The following is a 20,432-nucleotide window of genomic DNA, read 5'->3' as shown; positions in this document are numbered from 1 at the left end:
ACAGCATGGCACCATATGCCATCACATAATGCCCCTTCGTCTCCAACCCAGACCTCTCTCCGTTCTTATGGATGGCCCATCTATTTTGCTTTACCCCAGGTTGTGATGGGAGTATCGATTTCTTATTTCTCTCATCCATTCTTCCACTCATTCTCTTTTTCAGCATGTGCTGAGCATCTACTGACTGCCCGGAACTGTGTTCCCTGCTGGGCCTGCCCAGGGCCCTCAGCTTCCATCTGTGACTCTTTAAAAGTCCTCAAAGCACAGTCTGGGCTATTCCCCAGAAAAGCCCGTGACAACTCCCAAAACAGTGAGGCCGTCGTCTTCCTCTGAGCTGCCTGTCCTCTCTGTTTTGTGATAAGGGAGTTTCCCTTGGCCCTTCCTGGTAGGACAAGTAACTTCATAGTCAGGGTCTGAACCAAAAACACACTCTCCCGTTGTGCAGAGCGCCGCAGATGCTAAGCGCTTCCTGTGTGACACCATCTGGATGCCTTCTGGTAGCAGTAGCCCAAGAATATACTCTTTAATATCTTTAAAATATCGGCTAGGTTACTCTTTCGCTAAAGGAATAATAGAATGATCTGGTAGATTCAAAAAGTAAAAGTACTAGGAAGAAGATGATCCAGAAAAAACAAAACATTAAAAGAGAGTAGAAGCAAAACAGTAGGTATTCTAACAGTAAGTATCTATGGAACACCTGTTCCATGTTGGGTAATGATTCTGGGTTAATACTCCTATTATAGTTCAGACAAATCCAGCACTTACTGTGAACCAACACTGTCTGATTTACAGACACTAACTCATCTGATCCCCAAATCAACGCTTTGAAGCTGTAACACTTACTCTGCAGAACTGTGGTGCTATTTAACTAACTTCCCAAGGTCACACAACTAGGAAACAGCAGCCCTAGGTAGGCACTCTGCTCTGTAGTTCGAAGTACTTTATTTAAGCATTGGCATTACTCAGTATCCTATTTTGAGCCAAAGAAAATGGTATTTGAGCAATGCCTGGTATTTTCCCATTAGGAAGTTTCATTAATGTGTTACAGTATGACTTGTGCCCAGGTGCGTCTGCTCACTTCCTTGGCCTGTGTTACCCACCGCAGGAGACTTCCTGCTGGAATACAGCAGTGTGAGTCTTGCTGAAAAACACTCACAGAATGGTAAGTATGCGACTTAGTTTTGTTTAACCACACAACAACATACAAAACAATCAAGAGAAAAAACTGGAAAGATAAATCAAGATGTTAATTGCTATCTGTAGGTGATGAACTGTGGGTGGTTTTTATTTTCAACTCTTTCTGTAATTTCTAGATTTCCAATGATATTTTTATATCTAAAATAAGAGTAAAAAAAGTCATGTGTTTAAAACTTGCCTCTTTGTAAAGGAGCAGCTGTGGAATCTCATGCAAAATAACAGATTATCAGTAAATCAACTATATCAGATTATATATACATAAATGTAATAGTTGGAAATGTTTTACCCAAGAATACATAGCATTGTTTGTATCCATTTGCCAGCCCTACGCTTCATAACCGTACGGTGTGTTAGCACATCCATTCTGCAGACGAGGAAGCTGAGGCCCAGGCAGAGCGATGAGCCTGCTGACGTTATTAAGTGATGAAGCCGGAATGCAGGGCCGGCGCTGGCACAGACGTCCCCTCACACTATAGCACGCCCCCTCCCAAGTCCCCACATTAAAAGGAAACTCTGCCACGTTCTGAAATGCACGGATAGTCCTTTTACCAGTGCTCTGATTTTGTAAGTGTGCTCCAGAGCAGTGTGCTTCAGAAGAAAGAAAAAACCCACACTCACAGGTGAGAGGGAATATTTTCAGGGGTAAATTGTGGTTTATCTCCTTGCCTATTGTTCTCTGAGTTTCTCTTAGGATTTTCCTGATATTAGCCGTGGCCTGGAAAATCTCTTGGCTTCACTGTTCTAAGTTAGAGTTGAGGTTACAGAGAGGATCCACTCAAATTCCAAAATTATCCTCAGCCTGGGAATTTCCTGTGGGTCATATACAAGCTTAAGTGTCTCGGAATATTGTAGGCCACGCTGCAATGAACCTGGGAGAACCCAGGGCATCTTTGTCTACCAAGCTAGAGAGCCCCTGACATCAATCCAACTGTCCATTCACCCTCAGGCCTTACCTCGCCCTCCTGGGGTCCTGTAAAAGGAAAAGTGAGCCCTGGCCTCCCAAACAGTCCTGTTAACAACAGTCACAGCTGGGACCGGACGCGAAGGGATCTCACAGGTGCCGGGAGGAGAGCTGTTTGTCTTGCCCTCTCCCCCAGAATGGCTGTTTAAAACCCCTCCTACAGAACAAATCACGACTTGGCACTCGAAAATCAGATCCAGGAGGATGTCTTATTCTGCTATTTTGAAAGACCTAATTATCAAAATTATTGACGAAGAAAACAAGCCTTCTCTAGTAATGCACTAGAGAAGAAAAAAGCGGGGGAAGAGGAAGAGAGCAAGGGAGGAGAAGATATCATTCCCAGAGAACAATTTTCTCCTAAATCTTTCCAAATTCTCATTCCTATTTATAGTAACACAAAGTAGACTTCAAGGGGATATCTGTTTATGTTTGAAAAAGAAGGACACTTAAATGTATAAATAACTTTTTTCCTGCCCTTGCTTCCCCAGAGCTATCAAGATGTTCAGTCATGTGTGGTGTGCGGACTTTGGTGTCATTGGGTTTAATCAGCAATTCCTTTCCTTCTAGGTGCAGTTCTCCAAGGCCAAAAGGAAATCAATCTACAGAAAGGAAACACGGGCAAATTGAGGGGAAGAAAGCTAACATCATACAAATACCAGGACAGAAGTGAAAGAACTCAAAGTGGCAAGACTCTGACGAGACCATTTCAGGGGATTCTAAACAAAAACAAACAAACAAAACGACATGTCATCATTGCAAGAAATCCTACATTTCTTGCATCAATGCAAGAATAATTCAAATCCTGCATAACCTTATAGAAAGACTCGGACATATACGAATGATTTTGTCCACTTCAAAAGTCACGAGGCGCTCCAATTCTTTAGCACCTGTCTCTGGAGAGCTGTGTAGTTTTATCCCTCGCCTTAATATCCTAAACAGAATTGAGTTCTACTACAGACAGGAAATTATAGTAGCAAAATAAAGAACTCTCCACTGAAACATAAATTCTCTCACTTGGGGTTTTTTTTTAATTGAAGCAAAACTAAGAGAACAAATTAGTTTTAGGTATCCAACATGATACTTCAATATTTGTATATATTGCAAAAGGATCAGAGCAAGTCTAACATACATAGAGTTACAATTATATACCATTATACATAGTTACAATTTTTTCTTGTATGAGAACTTTAAAGATCTCTTGACAATTTCTAAATAACTTCCACTTATTTTTTGTGTCCTCAACAAAAACATTCGAATAAATGAATGAATGCATAATGAAAGCCAAGCACTGTGGGCATTCCTCCCAATTCTTCTGGGTTTCTCCTGGGTTGGAAACTCTACTTGGTTTTGAAATCTTGTTCCATTATCCTGAGCAACTCTGGGCACTTCTAAGTAGGTTAGCATGAATGAGTGCTGGGTAAGAGATCCATTGCAATTCATAACCAGAGTTTTCCACTGGAAGGGAGAATGAGATCAAAGGAATAAGACAAGTAGTTCCGCTGCCTGCGGGAGCAGTGAGAAATAAGCCAATGGCTACTCTGAGGGTGGGTGGGCTTTCCTCGCTTCTGTTTGGGGCTCCTAAGGAGCTCGCCTTGCAGGCTGCCTCACGCCAGCATGAGGACAACTACCACCACGCACGCTCAGTGACAGAGCAAGCTCAGGCAGCACGGCCTAGGTATTGCAGTGTGAGAGCGGATCCCTCAGATCCCATAGGCCTCTGAGAGGAGCAGGAAGTGGCTGAACCAAGGACTCGTGGCCTGCCACGGGGCCCACCATGGTGTGAAGGAAGGGGCGCTGCAGAAGATGTTTGTAGGGGAGTACCTGAGCCAGTGGCTAGGGTAGAGAGTCTGAGATTTCTGTAGTGTAAGAGCCAGGATGAGGCTAAGTCAGTGAAGAAAAATCACCAGGTCCTGACCAACACCAAAGAGAGGCTATGACCACAGGACCCTGGTCACCGATGTCAGGACCCCAGGAATAAAGCAATCACGGCCGAGGGAAGAGCCCAGCCAGCAGCTCTGCAGCAGAGACCAGCAGGAGCCAGAGAGCATTCAAAGCGGGGCTGGCCTCCTCCCTCCCCACCGCCCTCACCAGGATATCACATTCAGTACCAGCTTGGCAAGGAAGGGGAGAGGAAATCTGAGAGACTGGACAGGTTACTTACAGAGACGGAGCAGTTACAGAAAATGACCGTTTTCATTATTGCATAGGACCCTATTTTCTCTTAGACTAATATATACCCTTTTTCCTTCCTACTGCCTAGATGGTAGGACTTTGTAACAAAAATGTGATCTGTGATGGATGAAATAGAGAAAGAAAGGCAAACTGAGAAGAAACCGAGTGTCGTGTGAGTGAATCACAGCACACTGTCACTAGGCACCGCCTGCTTATGCCATCCAGGCCGGGGAGGTGTGAAGGCGGGTCAGCCACTCTCCCATCTCCACGGAATGCAGTGTCTTCGGGTGAGAGAAACTAAGTAACAGCTGCAACTCAGTAATGGGAGGGTGATTACAAAATCATACACAAGCCAACACAAGGGATAAAATAAGGGACTCAGAGGGAATTCGGGGAAGGCTTCCAGGCCATGGACCCTCAAGCTAAATCTCTGAGAACAAGTTGGAGATTTCTAGCTGGAAGAAATATTTATCTGAATTTGCTAAAACAAAAATTAAATGGGGAAGGGAAAAATTTGCTGGAGATACGTGAGGGCAGCCCACAGAACCAAAGGAACTGAACACCGAACCCTGAGACAGAGGCAGCTGGCAGCAAGAGAGCCCCAGAGAACAGAACAAGGGCCCGGAGTCTGGCAGGGCCCTATCTCACCATGGCTTCTGCTCGTGTGACTGCAGGACTTTCCAGCTAATCGCTTCTGCTCCAACCCTTCCAGCACTGCCACCCAGGAAGGAAGCTATCTCCCTCCAAACTCCAGATGGAAGAATCCCAAGGAAGGATTCTGATTCACCAAGTTTGGGTCATGTGCTCACCCTGGACCAAGCGCTGTAGCCAGGCAGCACAGGTGCTGTGCTTGGCCCACCTGGGTCAGATGCCCAGTCCACTGCGTCCAGGGAGGCAAGGTCACGTGAGAAGGGAGCATTTGCACAGCAGCATTTGGACCCACAGCCAGAGCAGTGGGAGGACCACCCACACAAGAATGTGAGCTGTTCAAGGAAGGGACGGAGGGTGCTAGGCCGACAGAACTGGCCGCCCAGAGCAGTGCGGCATTTGGACCACTCTCCATTCTGCATCGCTGTGAGTCCCCAGGGCACACTCTCTGTATGCTTCTCCCCATCTGCTTGGAGGGACCACCTGCCCTTCACCCCTTTCATGATACCCTCAGGCTGAACTGGTTTCTTCACCCTGAACTTCAAGAGTACTCTGTCTTGACCTCTCCTAGGGGACTTACCACTTCCTGCCTTAATATACCCAAACAAACGGCCATTGGTCCTTCCCCGTCTCCTGAACAGAAGGTAATGAATGGGAATGGTGCCTCCCTTCCATTTGCAGGGATTAAGGTAGAAATAGACCTTGCCTAAGAATTTGAACTAGCCTGAAATAAAGACAAAAAAACAGTTTCAAATATTTGGCAAAGTATTTGTTTAACTAAAGGAATACACAGCTATGTGGTTTGGCCACAAGCTTCTAATGGGCCTCCTTCCCTCCGCTGACAAAGGCAGGCTGCAGGCACAGAATAAAGCTGAAACTGCTCTGTGGGAGCTCACACACTGTCTTCACTGTGAGCCGACTCCATCTGAGCAGGTTAAGTCACCTTTACAAAAAATGGTTCTCTTCCTTAATTAGGATTTCTGTAGCAACATACTCCTCCTTGGTACTCAGGCATCCTTGGGGGAATTTCTGAATTGAATACGCGTAAGCACATGGAAGCACATGGAAGCACATAAGGGTAGTCAATGAACTTCATGGAAGGCCGGAAGGGAGGGCAGGTAAGAGGAAGAGAACAAACTCATGAGATGAAAGTAACTCACCTTTAAAAATTATCATTAAACCTTCTCAAATGTCATCATTCCTTTAATACCTATTGTGCCAGGGATTATTTTTCAGACCATGTACCTGCTCTCCAAACACTTGAACCCACGAAAAAGGCCAAAACAGCCGTCTCATGATTTCCACCTCCATTCCCAGTGCACTCAGTCTCTCTAACTACCCCTCTGTCTGGGACTCAGCCGTGAACTTTCCAGGGTACATTGGAAGTTCTCCCCTCCCATCTTTCCCTCAATTTGTCCTCAGCCAACTACCCAGTGCTCCGACCATTGGTCCATCTTCTCCTACCCAAACCCAGGATGTGTGTCGGTGAGTGACACCCATGCGTTTGGGTGCACCAAGAGGTAGAAACAGCACTCCCAGTTTGCTCCTCCAGAGTTTCCACTGTCCCTTCGAATCTTGGTCAAAGACTCACCAGACAGGGAACAGCTAAGAAGGTGAGACACATCGGTACCTTTGAACACAAGGTAGCCAGCTACCCACTGAAGTTTACCCTCCCTCACCTCTACTAAGAGGCAGTGAAACATACAGGGAGGAATAAAAAGTTCTGAACTCAACGTCCCAGGTGTTGGCCTGGCTCTATCATGTATTAGCTGTCGGTCTTGGGCAACTCATTTCTCCACTCTGAGCCTAAGCCTTCCGATAACAAATGAAGATGACATCCACGTCTAACACACAGGTCTTTTACAAGACAACATGTGAAAAACTCCTCACACACAAGTCACGCATTCATTCATCTCCTTCCTTATTCCACCATGAGTACTGTTCCCTGAATTCCCTGGTATGGATTTAGTTATAACTTTAAAACTCTCTAAGACTCAGTTTCCTCCCATGTAAAACAAAGATAGTATCTCTCTTACAGAGTTATTTTGAGAATCATATATCATTTATGTAAACTAAGTACCATAGCCTAGTAAACAGTGGTTATTATGATTAATAAAGTACCACATAAATATTTTAGTCATTTTGACCACGACTACAGAAAATTTGGCACTTCAAGGTCGTTAAGCTTTTGGATAGTCATTACTTCCTTTGGCAACCACAGACTAGTGTTGCACCAGCAAGAAAACAAACAATAAAAAGAACTCTGTCACACTGTGTGTCATGAGAGAGGAGTATGACAGGGGCTGGGGTAGGAGACAATGAGCAGCCACACTAGGTGAAAGGCACCGAGAACACTTCAACATTCCCTGGGCCCTGACGATTTATATTAATATTAAAGAATTTGTCTTAAAGACCAAGTGATAATAATGGGAAACTTAGGTAAGGTCTAATCCTGATATTTTTTAAATCTTTGATTAATATACATTATGTTTCTTGGTGGAATCTCCTCCCAAAAGCAAAACCTCTGACAAAAAAAAAATCCCAGCATTCCAGGAGTCCTTGAAGCAGAGCAGCCATGGATGTGCCCACTCCCGTCACTGACCAGGCCCCTGCACAGCCTGTCCCGAGACCGCCCGTGAAGTGGCCCAGGGCCCCTCTGAGAACCCAGGAGCGTGTCGGAGGCAGCTTGGTTCTCACTGCCCTCATCCCCTGCGTCCATCACATTCTCCTCTGGGCACTGCTCATCTCCAGAGGCCCTGCTTCTGAGTTACGGCCTGACTTTTCTTTTCTTCTGAAGGCATAAGCGTAAGAAAGTACTAGATTCACTGTTTAGTTGATATCTAAGTACTGGTGGGTTTCTGCTAATCTAGATCTCCTTTTATTACCAAACCCTCTAAATTCCATTTCTCTCTAAACAAGCCAGTTATGGGTATGACTATATGTGTCCATCAAAGAACAGTGATAAATAAGAACAGGAGGGTTATTAATAGAAAGATAACAGAACATAACAAGGAGGGTCAGGGCAGCAGGAGAGTAATAGAAAATTAAAGAGAATATTTCTGACCAAATATGAGAGGTTTGTTAATAAATTAGAAATTCCAAGCCCACAAAAACTCCTTCATGATTGCCTGGGTAATGAGACCCTACATTCTGAGAATGATGTTGCTAATGAAGAGAAGGAAGGAAAAAAATGAAAAAGAAATTCAAGTCACCTTAGTATTAAAGGTTAAAATAATTAGATCATCCTCTAAGAGACAGGAGACAATAGTTCTTCACAAACTGATCATTGCACTGAAAAAAAAATCAGCTTTCCTGGTGTTTCTTTCGCCACACGGAGGTGGCATGTCTGGATTTTTAGGAGGGTGGGGCCCACTCCCAGTGCTAAGACCCCTGACAACAAGGACAGTATCCGTCCGGTTCCCGCTCTGCCCCACCCCCTCCAGGACAGTGCCTGGCACTCTGGAAGTGCTTGTGGAACAGGTGAGCAATTCCTCTTGGGGCCCCATCACCCTCGCCTGTAAAATGCAGTGTTTGAACCAGGTCATGTCCAAGACTATGGTTCTGGGACCCTGTCCAGCTAACATTACAGCATGACCAAACCCCCTCTTCACAACTAGGTCGCGACCACTGGAAAGCACAGGACACTGTCTGACCATCCCCAACTCTCTGCAACCAACCTTATTTGCACTTATCTTCTCTGTATTAGCAGCTAATAGTTAATCATTTTCGTATTCCGGTACCTGCTTTCACTTGAATCAAGTTTAATTTACACATAGCTATGTTATGACTTTCTGTTGCAGCTCAAAGTGGCTGGGCTCCAACTTTGGATTTCAAAGGAGAGCGTGATTAATGCATTCCCTCCAACTCCACTGGACTCTCAAGGTTCTTCACTGGCCTCCTAATCATTAACCCCACGTCTGTCCAGTTGTTCGGCTACCCAGGCCCCCAACAACATAGGCATCCAGCCAGCCAGCCAGGCAATGTAAATACAAAAACATATTAAGCAGGTTATTCCCCCCAATTTAACTGGGTTGGGAATAGCAAAAAGGGGTAGCAGTCATACGGGACATGGTGCCTGTCCTCCAGAAGTTCTCGATGCACCCAAACCAATAAATAATATTCCCTCTAAAGCATTACTGACTCAGCATAGCCCCCCTCTCAGAAGTCACTTCAAGTTTTTAAATGTTTTATAATTTAGAAATAATTTCAACCTTGCTGAAAGACTGAAAGAATATGAAGAGCATGAAGAACACCAATATATTACACCTTGACCCGGAGTTACCTATTTGCAACACTTTACTCCGTTTTCTATTTGTGCTCAAACGTGCTTTTACATGTGCGGGTCTGTGCTCTCTCACAGGTATATTTTTCCCTCTGAACCGTTTAATGGCAAGTTGCATACATTATGCCTCTTTACCCCAGAAAAGATGAAGTTAAATTTTAAAACAGTGTAACAGGAAAATAGAATATTGTGTAATCTTTTTAAGTTCCCATGACAGAGTTTCAAGGATGGCCGCTGGGCAGCATGGGAGATTTGTTCAGGCTGAGGCTTTCTACCCACTCCAACGTTCAGCTCGTCTTACCCCTGGGGCTGGCCTTGATCCCAGCCAAAGAGCAAACAGACACACACACCCCTTTATTTTAGGAGGAGGAAAAAATGATCCTTGAAGAGAACCAGGTGTGCTGACAACTGCCAGCCCCCATTTTCCTCTGGGAAAAGTATGGGGTGGTGCAGTAGGTCATTCTGCTCCCCCGGAGCAATGACACCCACTTTCAGGAGTACCTCTTCTACTTGTAAGGTCATGAAAATGTTCCTTTCTCTTTAAAAACAACTACATAAGCCCCTGCACAGGACTGCCTTTCTTGTTTTGGTAACTCTCAGAAGGCAACAATCACAAAACCCTGCGCGCAGTGAGGACGGCCAGCAGGTCCTCAGGCGCCTTTGCTGCACCCGAACACCAGCTGGCCCCTCGGTTCTTGAGGCCTGCACCACAGTGCTGGGTTGCAGGTGAGGGAAAACAGCTGGTGTAAACCCACACCGTGCGGTAAAGGGTTTTGCATACTTGGTAATTATTGTTAATAAACTTTGTAACATATAACTGTATCCCCCGGAGATAGACAAGCCTTCTTTTTGAAATTAGTTTCATAAAGTCCCTTCCTTAGAGCACCTATAAAATAGTATTTAAAAAGAACAACTGTTAAGCTACAAAGTATTTTTTAAAATATTAACACACACTTGAGAACTCAAGCACCGAGACCCAGAGGCTGGCTATCGAAGGCGGGTGCAGCTCTCCTCCTGCCCCGCAGCGGCCAGCGCGTCCAGATCAACCGGACTCTGTATTGTCAAGGTAACTCTGATTAAGGGAATCCAAAACATCTGCCTGCTACTACGCTCTCTTCTTTTTAAAACAAACAAAAAAGAGAATTACACATGCACAAAATAGCAGAAAGGTAGATTCAAAGTGAAAGAAACATCAGAAGGAGTAGGGTTACCTCAGGAGTCTACATGTATTTACATAGCGAGAGTTTTATAAAGACGAGTATAAACACGCACTTCATCAGCAAACAGTCTGGCAAAGGAATAAGGAAGAAAAAGGTAAGAGGACAAAGATGCCTGGTTTGGCTCTGGAGGAAGAACAGGAGCCCCCGTGCCCTACCTTGTTTGGATGCCCTCCGTCGGACCCTCATTTTGGGGAAGGAAGGCCACGAGTAGTTAAAAGGTGAGTCTGAGTCAGAATCCATCTTTCTCTCCTGGTGAGGTCAACAAATGCAGCAGTAGGGACTCAGGAAGAACTCCTGCGTCCCAGCCAGGAGGCGAGTCTCCCATGTGATGTAAAAGGAAGGAATGGGGCTGAGTGAAAAGCTGGCGAACACGGGGAGGGAGAGGCAATAAATGTTTTGCTTCCTTCAGGCATTCAGGCATGTAGACCGAGAAGGAGGCTGTAAATATTAAAGCCAAACTAGGGAAGTAAAAGGAGGGGAGAGAGGGAGCTAAGAGGCGCGCTGGTACATCACAGTCCAGTTATTCAAAAGGTCGTCGGAAGCCAATGAATCATTAACTCCCCTCTTCTGGTTGCTGGAAGTGGGAATGAAGAAGAAAGGTGACTGGGAATTGAAAGAGCTGCTTGTGATTCAAGAAAAGCTTCCAAAAGCAGGCGATTGTTTTGATCTGGAGCTTGAGTATCATTTCTCAGAAAAGCCATCCTGTGCAGAATTAGATAAAGGTTGAGGTTTATATGTGTGGACATCCAGGAAGAGCCATTCACGGGCAAATGAAGGCCATCGCACTCAGACAAGGATTTTTCTAGAGCAATCCACTCTTTCATGCCATTGGTAGGGCTGGCAGCTTTTCAGGTCTAAGAGCTAAAGCAGCTCTGATCATTCACTTAATGTCCAGTCTCCCTGCCTTTTTAATCCTGAAGTGGCGGAGAGCTTTACATTTCACACAGAACTGAACTTCTCTCATTAAATTCAGGCAAAGTCATCTACTACTATTTAGCACAATTGAGGTATTTTCTTAAATTGTCACCAAGCTTGGCTGTTGATCATAAGGATTTGGGTGCCTGTGTAGCGCTGCTCTAAACTTGCATTTCATCTCAATAGAGCTGGTGACTAATTTACCACAAACCAACAGTTCTTACGCAGTCTCCCTGAACAACTCTCCAGTAATTAGCATTCAGGAGAAGCCCATTACTGCCTCCCCATAAATTGTGAAACTGTTCAAACTTACTTCCCTACTGCCTGGAAGCACACAGACACACGTGCCCCAAATAAGCTCAAGCATAGCAACAAAGACCTGCAGTGGGAAAAAAATATATCCAAGTGTCATAGGGGAGTCTCTTTCAAGCATTTTTTTAGTGGTAGTAATAGCAAGGAGTATTGCATTTTGTTTTGTGAGGTTGTCTGACACCCAAATAAACTAATAGAGAGTGAAAGGAGGACCTGTTCGATCTTGCAGATTGGGAACATGACAATATATGTCTTAATTAAATGCATCTCTTTACCTCAATTACTTCCCAAATTGTTGGCACTAGCATGCAATGCTGTATAAGGAAACAGATGCATAATCTGCTTCATAACCCTCTCTGTTGGACAGATGTTGGGGGAGGGGCAGAGACAGAAGTAGAGAAAGGGGAGAACCCACTTAATTTCAAATTCAAATCAAAATCACAATTACAGCCCTGGCTGGTGTAGCTCAGTGGATTGAGCTCAGGCCTGCGAACCAGTCGAACGAGGTTCGATTCCCAGTCAGGGCACATGCCTAGGTTGTGGGCCAGTTCCCAGCAGGGGAACCCAGGAGAGGCAACCATACACTGATATTTCTGTCCCTCTCTCCTTCCCTTCCCCTCTAAAGATAAATAAATATTTTTTAAAAATCACAATTACAAAAATCACCACTGTGTTTTTATATGTTTTTATGTTTTTGTATGGTTTTATAGGTTTTTGTATTTATATATAACACTAGAACAAAATACAACTAGAAAAATTGCAAGCATTACAACTATGCAAAAATAAACATTAATACATTTCTATTTAGTGGCTTTTGATTTGCATAATTGTGTATTATTTCCTATTCATCAACTAGGTACAACTGTAATAATAAACTATTCTCAACCCTTAAACATTACATCACAGAGCTTTAGTCCATATTCACCTTTAATGAGAAAATAGATAAAATGTTGTAGATGGGTGTTTCCACTCACTCTCGGTTTCAGGACTTAGAACAGTGCCAGAAACACTGGAGGCATGTGCTGAATGAATGAATGAATGAATGAATGAATGAATGAATGAACGACACTTACTGATCTCAACTTGGGGGTGAGAATCTTTACATAACAGCTGTAGAATTTTTGATATCCTCCTAACTGTAAACATTTACCTTGACAAAAAAGCTACATGAATTCCTAAGTGCTTAAACTCTAAAGTGCTTAAACATATATCTGTATTTACTCATCACAACTGTATCTATATTTGAAAAAAAAGTCCTATGGGTAGAGACAAGACCTTCTTCTTTAAGGCTCCAGGCAATGCTTGCAGTGTGCACAGGTCCATGCGCCCTTGGGCTACCTGGGAGGTACCCACAGACCAAAGAAAGGGAACCTCCACCGGTACAGACAATCACCAAACTGAAAGGCAAGTGTCAGACCAGGAGGTACTATTGTCTTTCTCTCATTCTCACACAAGGTGAAGCTTCAGAGCCACTTAACTAAGATAAACGCCAGGTCAACAGCTACTGGAGCAGGTGCCTCCTCTCCTGACCATCAGTAAGAGGTAAGAAGTTCAGGACCATCAGACAAAGAGTGCTAGCTATGAAAGAACCTTGTAGCACACATTTCTATTATTTGAGATTCCAGGCAGACAGATCCATCTTAATATAACTTTCCCCAAAGTGTAGTCCTTGTGGACCAACAGCATATCCATTGATTATTGATATGAAAATTATCCTGACAGTAAAACTACTAGAAGCACCTCACCAACGCATGTGAAAAGCCTGACAAGAAATTTCCTGCCCTGGCTGGTGTAACTCAGTGGATTGAGCGTGGGCCTGTGAACCACACAATTATGGTTCAACTCCCAGTCAGGGCACGTGCCTGGGTTGCAGGCCAGTTTCCAGCAGGGAACTCACAAGAGACAACCATACACTGATATTTCTCTCCTTCTCTCCTTCCCTATCTCTCTAAAAATAAATAAATAAAATCTTTTTTTAATAATTAATTAATTTTAAAAAAGAAATTTCCTAATCTTATTTGCCTTAATACTTATCAACATCTGTTAAAGAATGAAATGATTTCCACTAACGAGCCATACACAGTTAACATATAAAGTATCAATAGAAAATACTTGTGTCTCTACAGCCCTTTTTATCTTAAGGCCAACTTGTTCTCTTGCTCATCCCAAAATTTCTCCTGACTGTAGGTCATTTATCCTCATTTTCTATAGAAACAGACTATTTTTTCCATTGTGCCAATATTTAAATTCATTCAAGATGTTATTTACATCTCATTCTTATTCAGTGGGTTAATTTCTTTGCTCCTTCTGGCTGATCGCAATTGCGGTTGGCCGAGTTCAGTGATGTATCCCCAAGGCCACTCTCTCACCAAATATCAAAAAACCATCACAATGCAAGTGTGAATGATTTCATCAGCTTACCAGGCCTCCTTTAACTACAAAATCCTTTACTTCGAAAATAATCTCCACACAGTTCCAACCACCCAGGGCGGAGGCTGCCACCTAGAAGGCCCGGCTTTCTGAACGAGCTGTGGAGCAAGGAGATGTCCCTGGATTCTCCTCATCTAGAGAACAGGTTGCCCACCTTTTGACCTTGAAAAAATTAAATCTCCTAAGAGGGTTATTTATATTTTGATTGAATTATAGTATTTTTATAGTTTTTTAATCCTCCTATTGGGCCTCAAATTCCTGCAGGATAAGAATGGTGTCATAAATCACATATTTAAGGAGCCATGGGCCGAAAAGAAAACCATGAATTTCTGGAGTCATATATACATCTGGGCTCAAGCACTGGCGCTGTGCCGTACAAAATGGGACCACAGCATCGGTACTTCAGAGATTTGTGAGGATCAAATGAGGTATAGAAAAAACTCGACCTAAGTTTTCAACAGGTTTTAGCTTAAATATTAAAGTGTCTCTTTCATTATATTTCTCTTCCATACTAGAAACACTGACCTATTCTTACCCGAACCTCAGAATAGCTTGATTTTCAAAACTGAGACATGGCGACATGGAAAGAAGTTCCAAAAATATCATACCAGGTAGATTTGTTTTTCTTCTCTGTTCCCTTGTTTGCCGGCCAGAGACCACAGTTTTCAACATGGCTGGAAACCATTCTTGAAAAAGTCATAGGAAGTACAGAGCAGAGGAGGTGAGACCCCAAATTCCAGAACAAGCCTGTCCTGGATAATGAAGTCAGCTAGTCCGGTGACAGTTACATGCAGCCTTGGGTCCCAGCATCAGGTGAAAATCAGAGAGGGTCAAAATCTGCTAGAAGGACGCCATGTCTTTGAAGTTCAACACAAGCAATTCTTTGTTGAAGAACAGCACTACTTTGGCTGGGCACCCGTGAAGTGGTTGGCTTTTATCAAGAGGCCACGTTATGTAGAAAATGAGGATCTTTCTAAGTACGACTCACGTCCACAGGGTAAGATGTGCTCACTCATGAGAAGCGCAGTGGGAGCAGCGCATTCACATCTCCAGTGTGGCCCTCACACGGGGACAGGAGGCTCACCCAGCGCAGACACGGGTGGAGCCAACCGAAGTCTCAATTACTGTTCTCCCTGCCTCCCCATCCTGTTCTATGTTCTTAGCACAGCCCATAAGATGGAACTCACATACATCACACAGGAATCGGGGGCTCGGTGCAACCACTGTTGTCATAAGTTAGAATGCTGGGGCTCCCCACCATTCGTAATATCACCTTACTTTTATTTTTTTAGGAGTTCAAATTTTTCAAATTAAATTTATTAGGGTGACACTGGTGAATAAGGTTATTTAGGTTTTAAGTGTGCACTTCTATGACACATGCTTGGTATATCACATAGTGTGCCCACCACCCAGAGTCAGATCACCTTCCATCACCATGTATTTGACCCCCCTACTCTTTACCGCCCTCACCCCTTCCCTCCTATAACCGCCATACTGTTGTCTGTGTCTCAGTTTTGTTTGTTTTTTTCTTGTTTGTTCATTTGTTGCTTCATATCCCACATATGAGTGAAGTCATACTTTTTACTTAACTTTTTCTGACAAGCAATCCAATTAAAAAATGGGCAGAAGACCTGAACAGACATTTCTCCCAAGAAGACATACAAATGGCCAACAGATATATGAAAAGATGCTCAACTTTACTAGTTATTAGGGAAATGCAAAGCACAAAAACAATGAGATACCACCTTACACCTGTCAGAATGACTAGTATCCATAAGACAAGTAAAAAGTTGGAGAGGTTGTGAAAAAAAAGGAACCCTCACTCACCTTACTTTTAAAGTAAGATTTTTTTTTATTTCTCATCTACCTTTATTACCTAGATTTATTTCAACAAATAACCTACATCTGCTTCAGAGGTTCTGATATGCCCCCTTATGTCACTCCATTGTCTAAGAAAAATAGATAAGATCTAGAAATCCAGCAAGAGGACATTACTTGTATAATGGTCTACCCCCATGTAGTATAAGAAGGAAATAACCAGAACACTTCAGGCAAGGAAAAATAATAGATTTTATCACTACAGCAACCTATTAAAGAATTACGCTGTCAAAGCTTCCACCAGCATTTTGTATTGCTACAGATATTGGCTCTACTCGAATGATTCTCTTAAGAGAAAAAGATCCTTGGTGAATACCATGTTGTTTTAAACACTGAAGTTCCTGGGTGTAACCTGAAAGAAAAGAATTAGGACGAGTTGGCTAAGTTTTTCTAAACAATAAATGATGAGGAACTTTGGAATTATCTTGGAGAGGCAGCTGAGCAGAATGGGTGTGCGGGGCCATGGCAGTGGGAGAAGCAAGGCCACGAGCAATGAGTCTGGACGGAGAAAGGGCTGAAGGAGTAGGAAGGTATCTTGTAATGGTCTAAGGAGAAACAATTCCTTATGGTAGGAAGAGCCAAGACTCTTAGGGACAGCAACATTTACATTTTAGGGTTATTCTGATAATGGTCCAACTCCAATTTTCCCAAATATGTCAAAAATGTTTCTAACATACTTAACCACAAACATTTTGATTAATTTTAACATTCACAGTTAAACTTGTTGTTCTGTAGATTTTCACTTGGTTATTCACATGTAGGTAAGTTAACTATGAGGTATGAAATGAGCAGAGGATTTAAATAGTTTAATATAAACTCTAAACTGTCAATGATGCAGTTCTGAGGCCAAAATTCACACATGTAACGGGTGGCTCATCTTGTATATGCTACTGGATGGGACAGTGTTGCTTCCAGGTCCTCTCAACTAACGGGGCAGGGAAATACATGTGTGAATATACACATATCTACAAATATTTCTCTATACAACCATGCATATCTACATTAAGTAATCATGAGTGCCTACTGATGCCTACAAGGCTACTTCATTAGCATATGAATCATTCTAACCTCTGCCCCTTGCTTATCTATAAATTCCCACACCAAGAAGGAGAAACCTGGCACCTACTATCCATAACCCACTTATTTAGTTGTTCATGTCCTGTACTCACTGACAGTGGATCAGGGTTGTTAACCTGTCCCCCACAGGAAACAACTTCATTGCCTAGATGAGAGTTTCTTTTGCCTTGATTCTTATAGACCCCACTCATTTCCCCGAGTCTTGAGGTCTGCATCCCCCCTACAGAGTAAGGTATTTCACACCTTTCTAGTGATTAGATTTTTTGGTCATATTCTGCCTTTCATCACACAATCCTCCAACTTCTTAATCTTTTTATTTGTACACATGAACCTTTCCTGTGTCCACACCTTCTACAGGTTTTGACAAACGCTCCAGGGTCCTGTATCCAGCATTGCAGTAGCACAGAGAGCACGCTCACCACCCTAACCAACACCCACAACCACAGGATGTGCAGGAAAGACTGAAGCCCACTGAAAGAGCCCCCACTGCCAAAGCCGGAGCACTCTGAAGAGCACTTAAAGTAGTCCCAGATGACTACCCAAAGCATAAAATAAGGACCCATGAATCCACACTGGAGTAATAACTGAATAGAAGTAAGTGGGAGGACACAAGTCTCCCATACAGAAGAACTCCAAGGAGCTTCTGTCGCCACTTTACCCACAAGGAAGTATACACATAACTTCCTACTCATGAAGTCTGAGGTACATCGTCACTTCCTTCTGGAGAGTACAGTGTGGAAAGAGCTGCAGGAAGAGCAATTTCACCAGTTTCAGAGGAACCTGACAACCCTACCTGTGCCAGGTAATCGAGGTCATCATGAACAGTGACAAGTGTATACCGCTGATCCGACATGATGAACACGGCACTTTACCTCTGTGGACTTCCTCTCAGAACTCATAACCCCAGTTTAATGACAGAAAAATACCATTTGAGAGACATTCTACAGAGAGAATACCTGAGCAGGGCTCCTGAAACTGTCCAGGTCATCAAAAACAAGGCAAGTTCGAGAAACTCTCACAGCCAAGAGAAGCCAAAGGAAACACAACAACTAAAGGTAATGCAGTGTCCTGGGACAGAAAGGGAAATTAGATAAAAGCTTTAAAAAGTCTAAATGTAGACTTTATTCAACAACAGTGTATCAGTGCTGGTTTATTGTCAACAAATGCAGCATAATAATATATGACGTTAATAGCAGGAGAAACTGGGCAAGAGGAGAAATGGGCAAATGGGGACTCTTTGTATTATTTTTACAACTTTTCTGTAAATCCAAAGATCCACTATTTTTTAGAACAGATCCACTGTTTTAAAAAATAAAGTTTAAAAATTTTAAAGTATGGAGATGAAAACCACAGCATCTATGTTGCTTAAATGTTTGGAATTCATGTTAAAAGAATGTTTGCGTCACTTCAATGTAGAAAATTTAAGTCAAGCAGAAAACCCCATTTCCTTTTGAATAACTTTATTAAGTGAAGTTACCATGTAACTCTGAGGGAACTGATTAGATCATTAAAATTATATGCAGAAAATAATTTTCATTTTTTGGAAACAATAGTGTGTCTTTGGGGTTAGTAGCTCCCAAGAGTTAGCCCCGATGAGAAGCTTCCGTGCGGCACCTGTGGGCAGATGAGTGTAGCCCCATGAGACCAGCGGAAATGCTCTGGGCAGGCAAATCTCGAGAACCTGGCAGCTCACTCGAAGTTCTCCTGTCAAGTTCTAGATACCTTTAACTTCACCCTTCATTCTGATCTTTTGTTTGTGATTTTAAATATTATAAAAAAAACAACAGAGTATTTGCTATTGGATCTCCTATTTGACCTCGAATTACATCACTTCTCTGTATTTTGGCTACACATATTCTTCATCAAAAATCTCCTTTAGAGAATAGATTCTGTTGGCTTTCTTGGCTGTGCCTGAAGTGCAGGGCCATGTTTCATGAAAATGCCTTCTAAATTAGCCACTCTAAAAGTTAAAATAAAGCAGACCGTCCCAATAAATTGTTAGAGCTTGTCCGGCCTGGCACAAAAGCTAGCCAGAATCTTTGTTGCCCTCAAGTCCCTTCTGGGGGCTTAACCACCAACGCTCAGGACGAAGCAGGCCTAAACGTGCACACACACGCACACTGCAGTCACGCCCACAGCCAGGGTCCCCCACGAGGGCGGTGCTTCCATTACGTGTCGTGGGCACAGGTTTCTGAAACGTCGCAACACCAGGAGAAGGGACGTGATTGCTGGGTGGAATTTTAACTTTCCATAGAAAAATTTTATAAATGCTATTTCCAGAATATAGTTCATATTTTTCCTTTGTTTTATAGTTAGTTGTCATTTCCTAAAATGTTATAGCTGTTTGAACTCTATATGTTTATCATTTGATGTAAACATCAACATACAATCTTTAGAAATGGAACATGTGGAATTAACTTATTCACTAAGCTTCTTTATTTGGAGTTGAAGATACTATTTAGGAGAATAAAAAAATCTAGAAATCAGAGAAAAAACTGCCATCTCCCCTCCCTCAAATACAGTTTAGAAATTAAGGTGGATAGAGAGATGAAAAAGGTGATTTGGACTGTATTGCAGGTACTAATGCCGAAAGCATCAGGCATCATCGTAAAGCCCTCGTAACAGTGTAAACCCAACTTCCTTTCACCCCAATTGGTGCACCTCAAAGTCAATCATCTCATTAAAGTTCAAGTAGTTAGGAAAGTTCTTCAATAACTCTTCCCCAAAGTTTTCACATTTCCCACAGATCTACAATGATTTTAATGGTGGTAATCATTAAAAGTTTGCAAACCTGATACAAATTGGCTTCCATTGATTGCTCTTATAATCTAAATTCCAAAAATATAGAAAACTCAGTAAGTCAGGAGTGATTTCAGAAGAGCGAAGTTCCCTTAAGTTAATGAACTTCATCCATGGTTGTCAACCTGGGCCACACCTGAGAATCACCTGGGCACCTTCAGAACTCTTGAACTGCAGACTACACTCCAGTCCAATTAAATTAGACTTCTTCAGGAATGGATCCAGTTTCTGGTATGGTCATGGCTCCACAGTAACTCCAATGAAATTAAAACTTGAAGAGTTTAGAACCACAGGATAACTGAGTGCTTAGATTAGCAACTCCTGACTCACTTTCATTTGGCTTTTTTTTTTAAACACCTTAGTGAGCAAACATTAAGTAGGAAATTAGACTACTGATTTCTAGACTTGGAAATTACAATTTAAGATAGGCTGCTTTTTTTTTAATCAGGAAAAAGGCACTATGATGGACTAACTCTTCCAGTAAGGCTTCGATTTCTTCACGTTCCCTAGTCTATAGTATATATTAACCTGAAAACTCCCA

The 20,432-nt window shown here is 42.8% G+C and overlaps 1 protein-coding gene across 4 annotated transcripts in view; it reads right to left on the bottom strand.

Moving 5' to 3' along the window:
* ARHGEF28 (Rho guanine nucleotide exchange factor 28) overlaps positions 1-20,432 on the bottom strand; it is a 274,573-nt gene that overhangs the window by 103,095 nt on the left and 151,046 nt on the right. The window contains exon 1 of one of the 4 annotated variants that reach the window (XM_037157036.2): positions 10,636-10,950. The exons of the other annotated variants lie outside the window; for them this stretch is intronic. Coding sequence (XP_037012931.2) covers positions 10,636-10,720 — 85 coding nt within the window. The 5' untranslated portion in view covers positions 10,721-10,950. Of the gene's footprint in view, positions 1-10,635; positions 10,951-20,432 lie in introns of those variants that run through there. 4 annotated transcript variants of the gene reach the window in all.

Source organism: Artibeus jamaicensis, unplaced genomic scaffold (genome assembly GCF_021234435.1).
Source record: "Artibeus jamaicensis isolate MK-2021 breed Jamaican fruit bat unplaced genomic scaffold, CSHL_Jam_final scaffold_369, whole genome shotgun sequence".
Lineage (NCBI taxonomy): Eukaryota > Metazoa > Chordata > Mammalia > Chiroptera > Phyllostomidae > Artibeus > Artibeus jamaicensis.
This window is presented reverse-complemented; position numbering and strand designations above follow the sequence as displayed.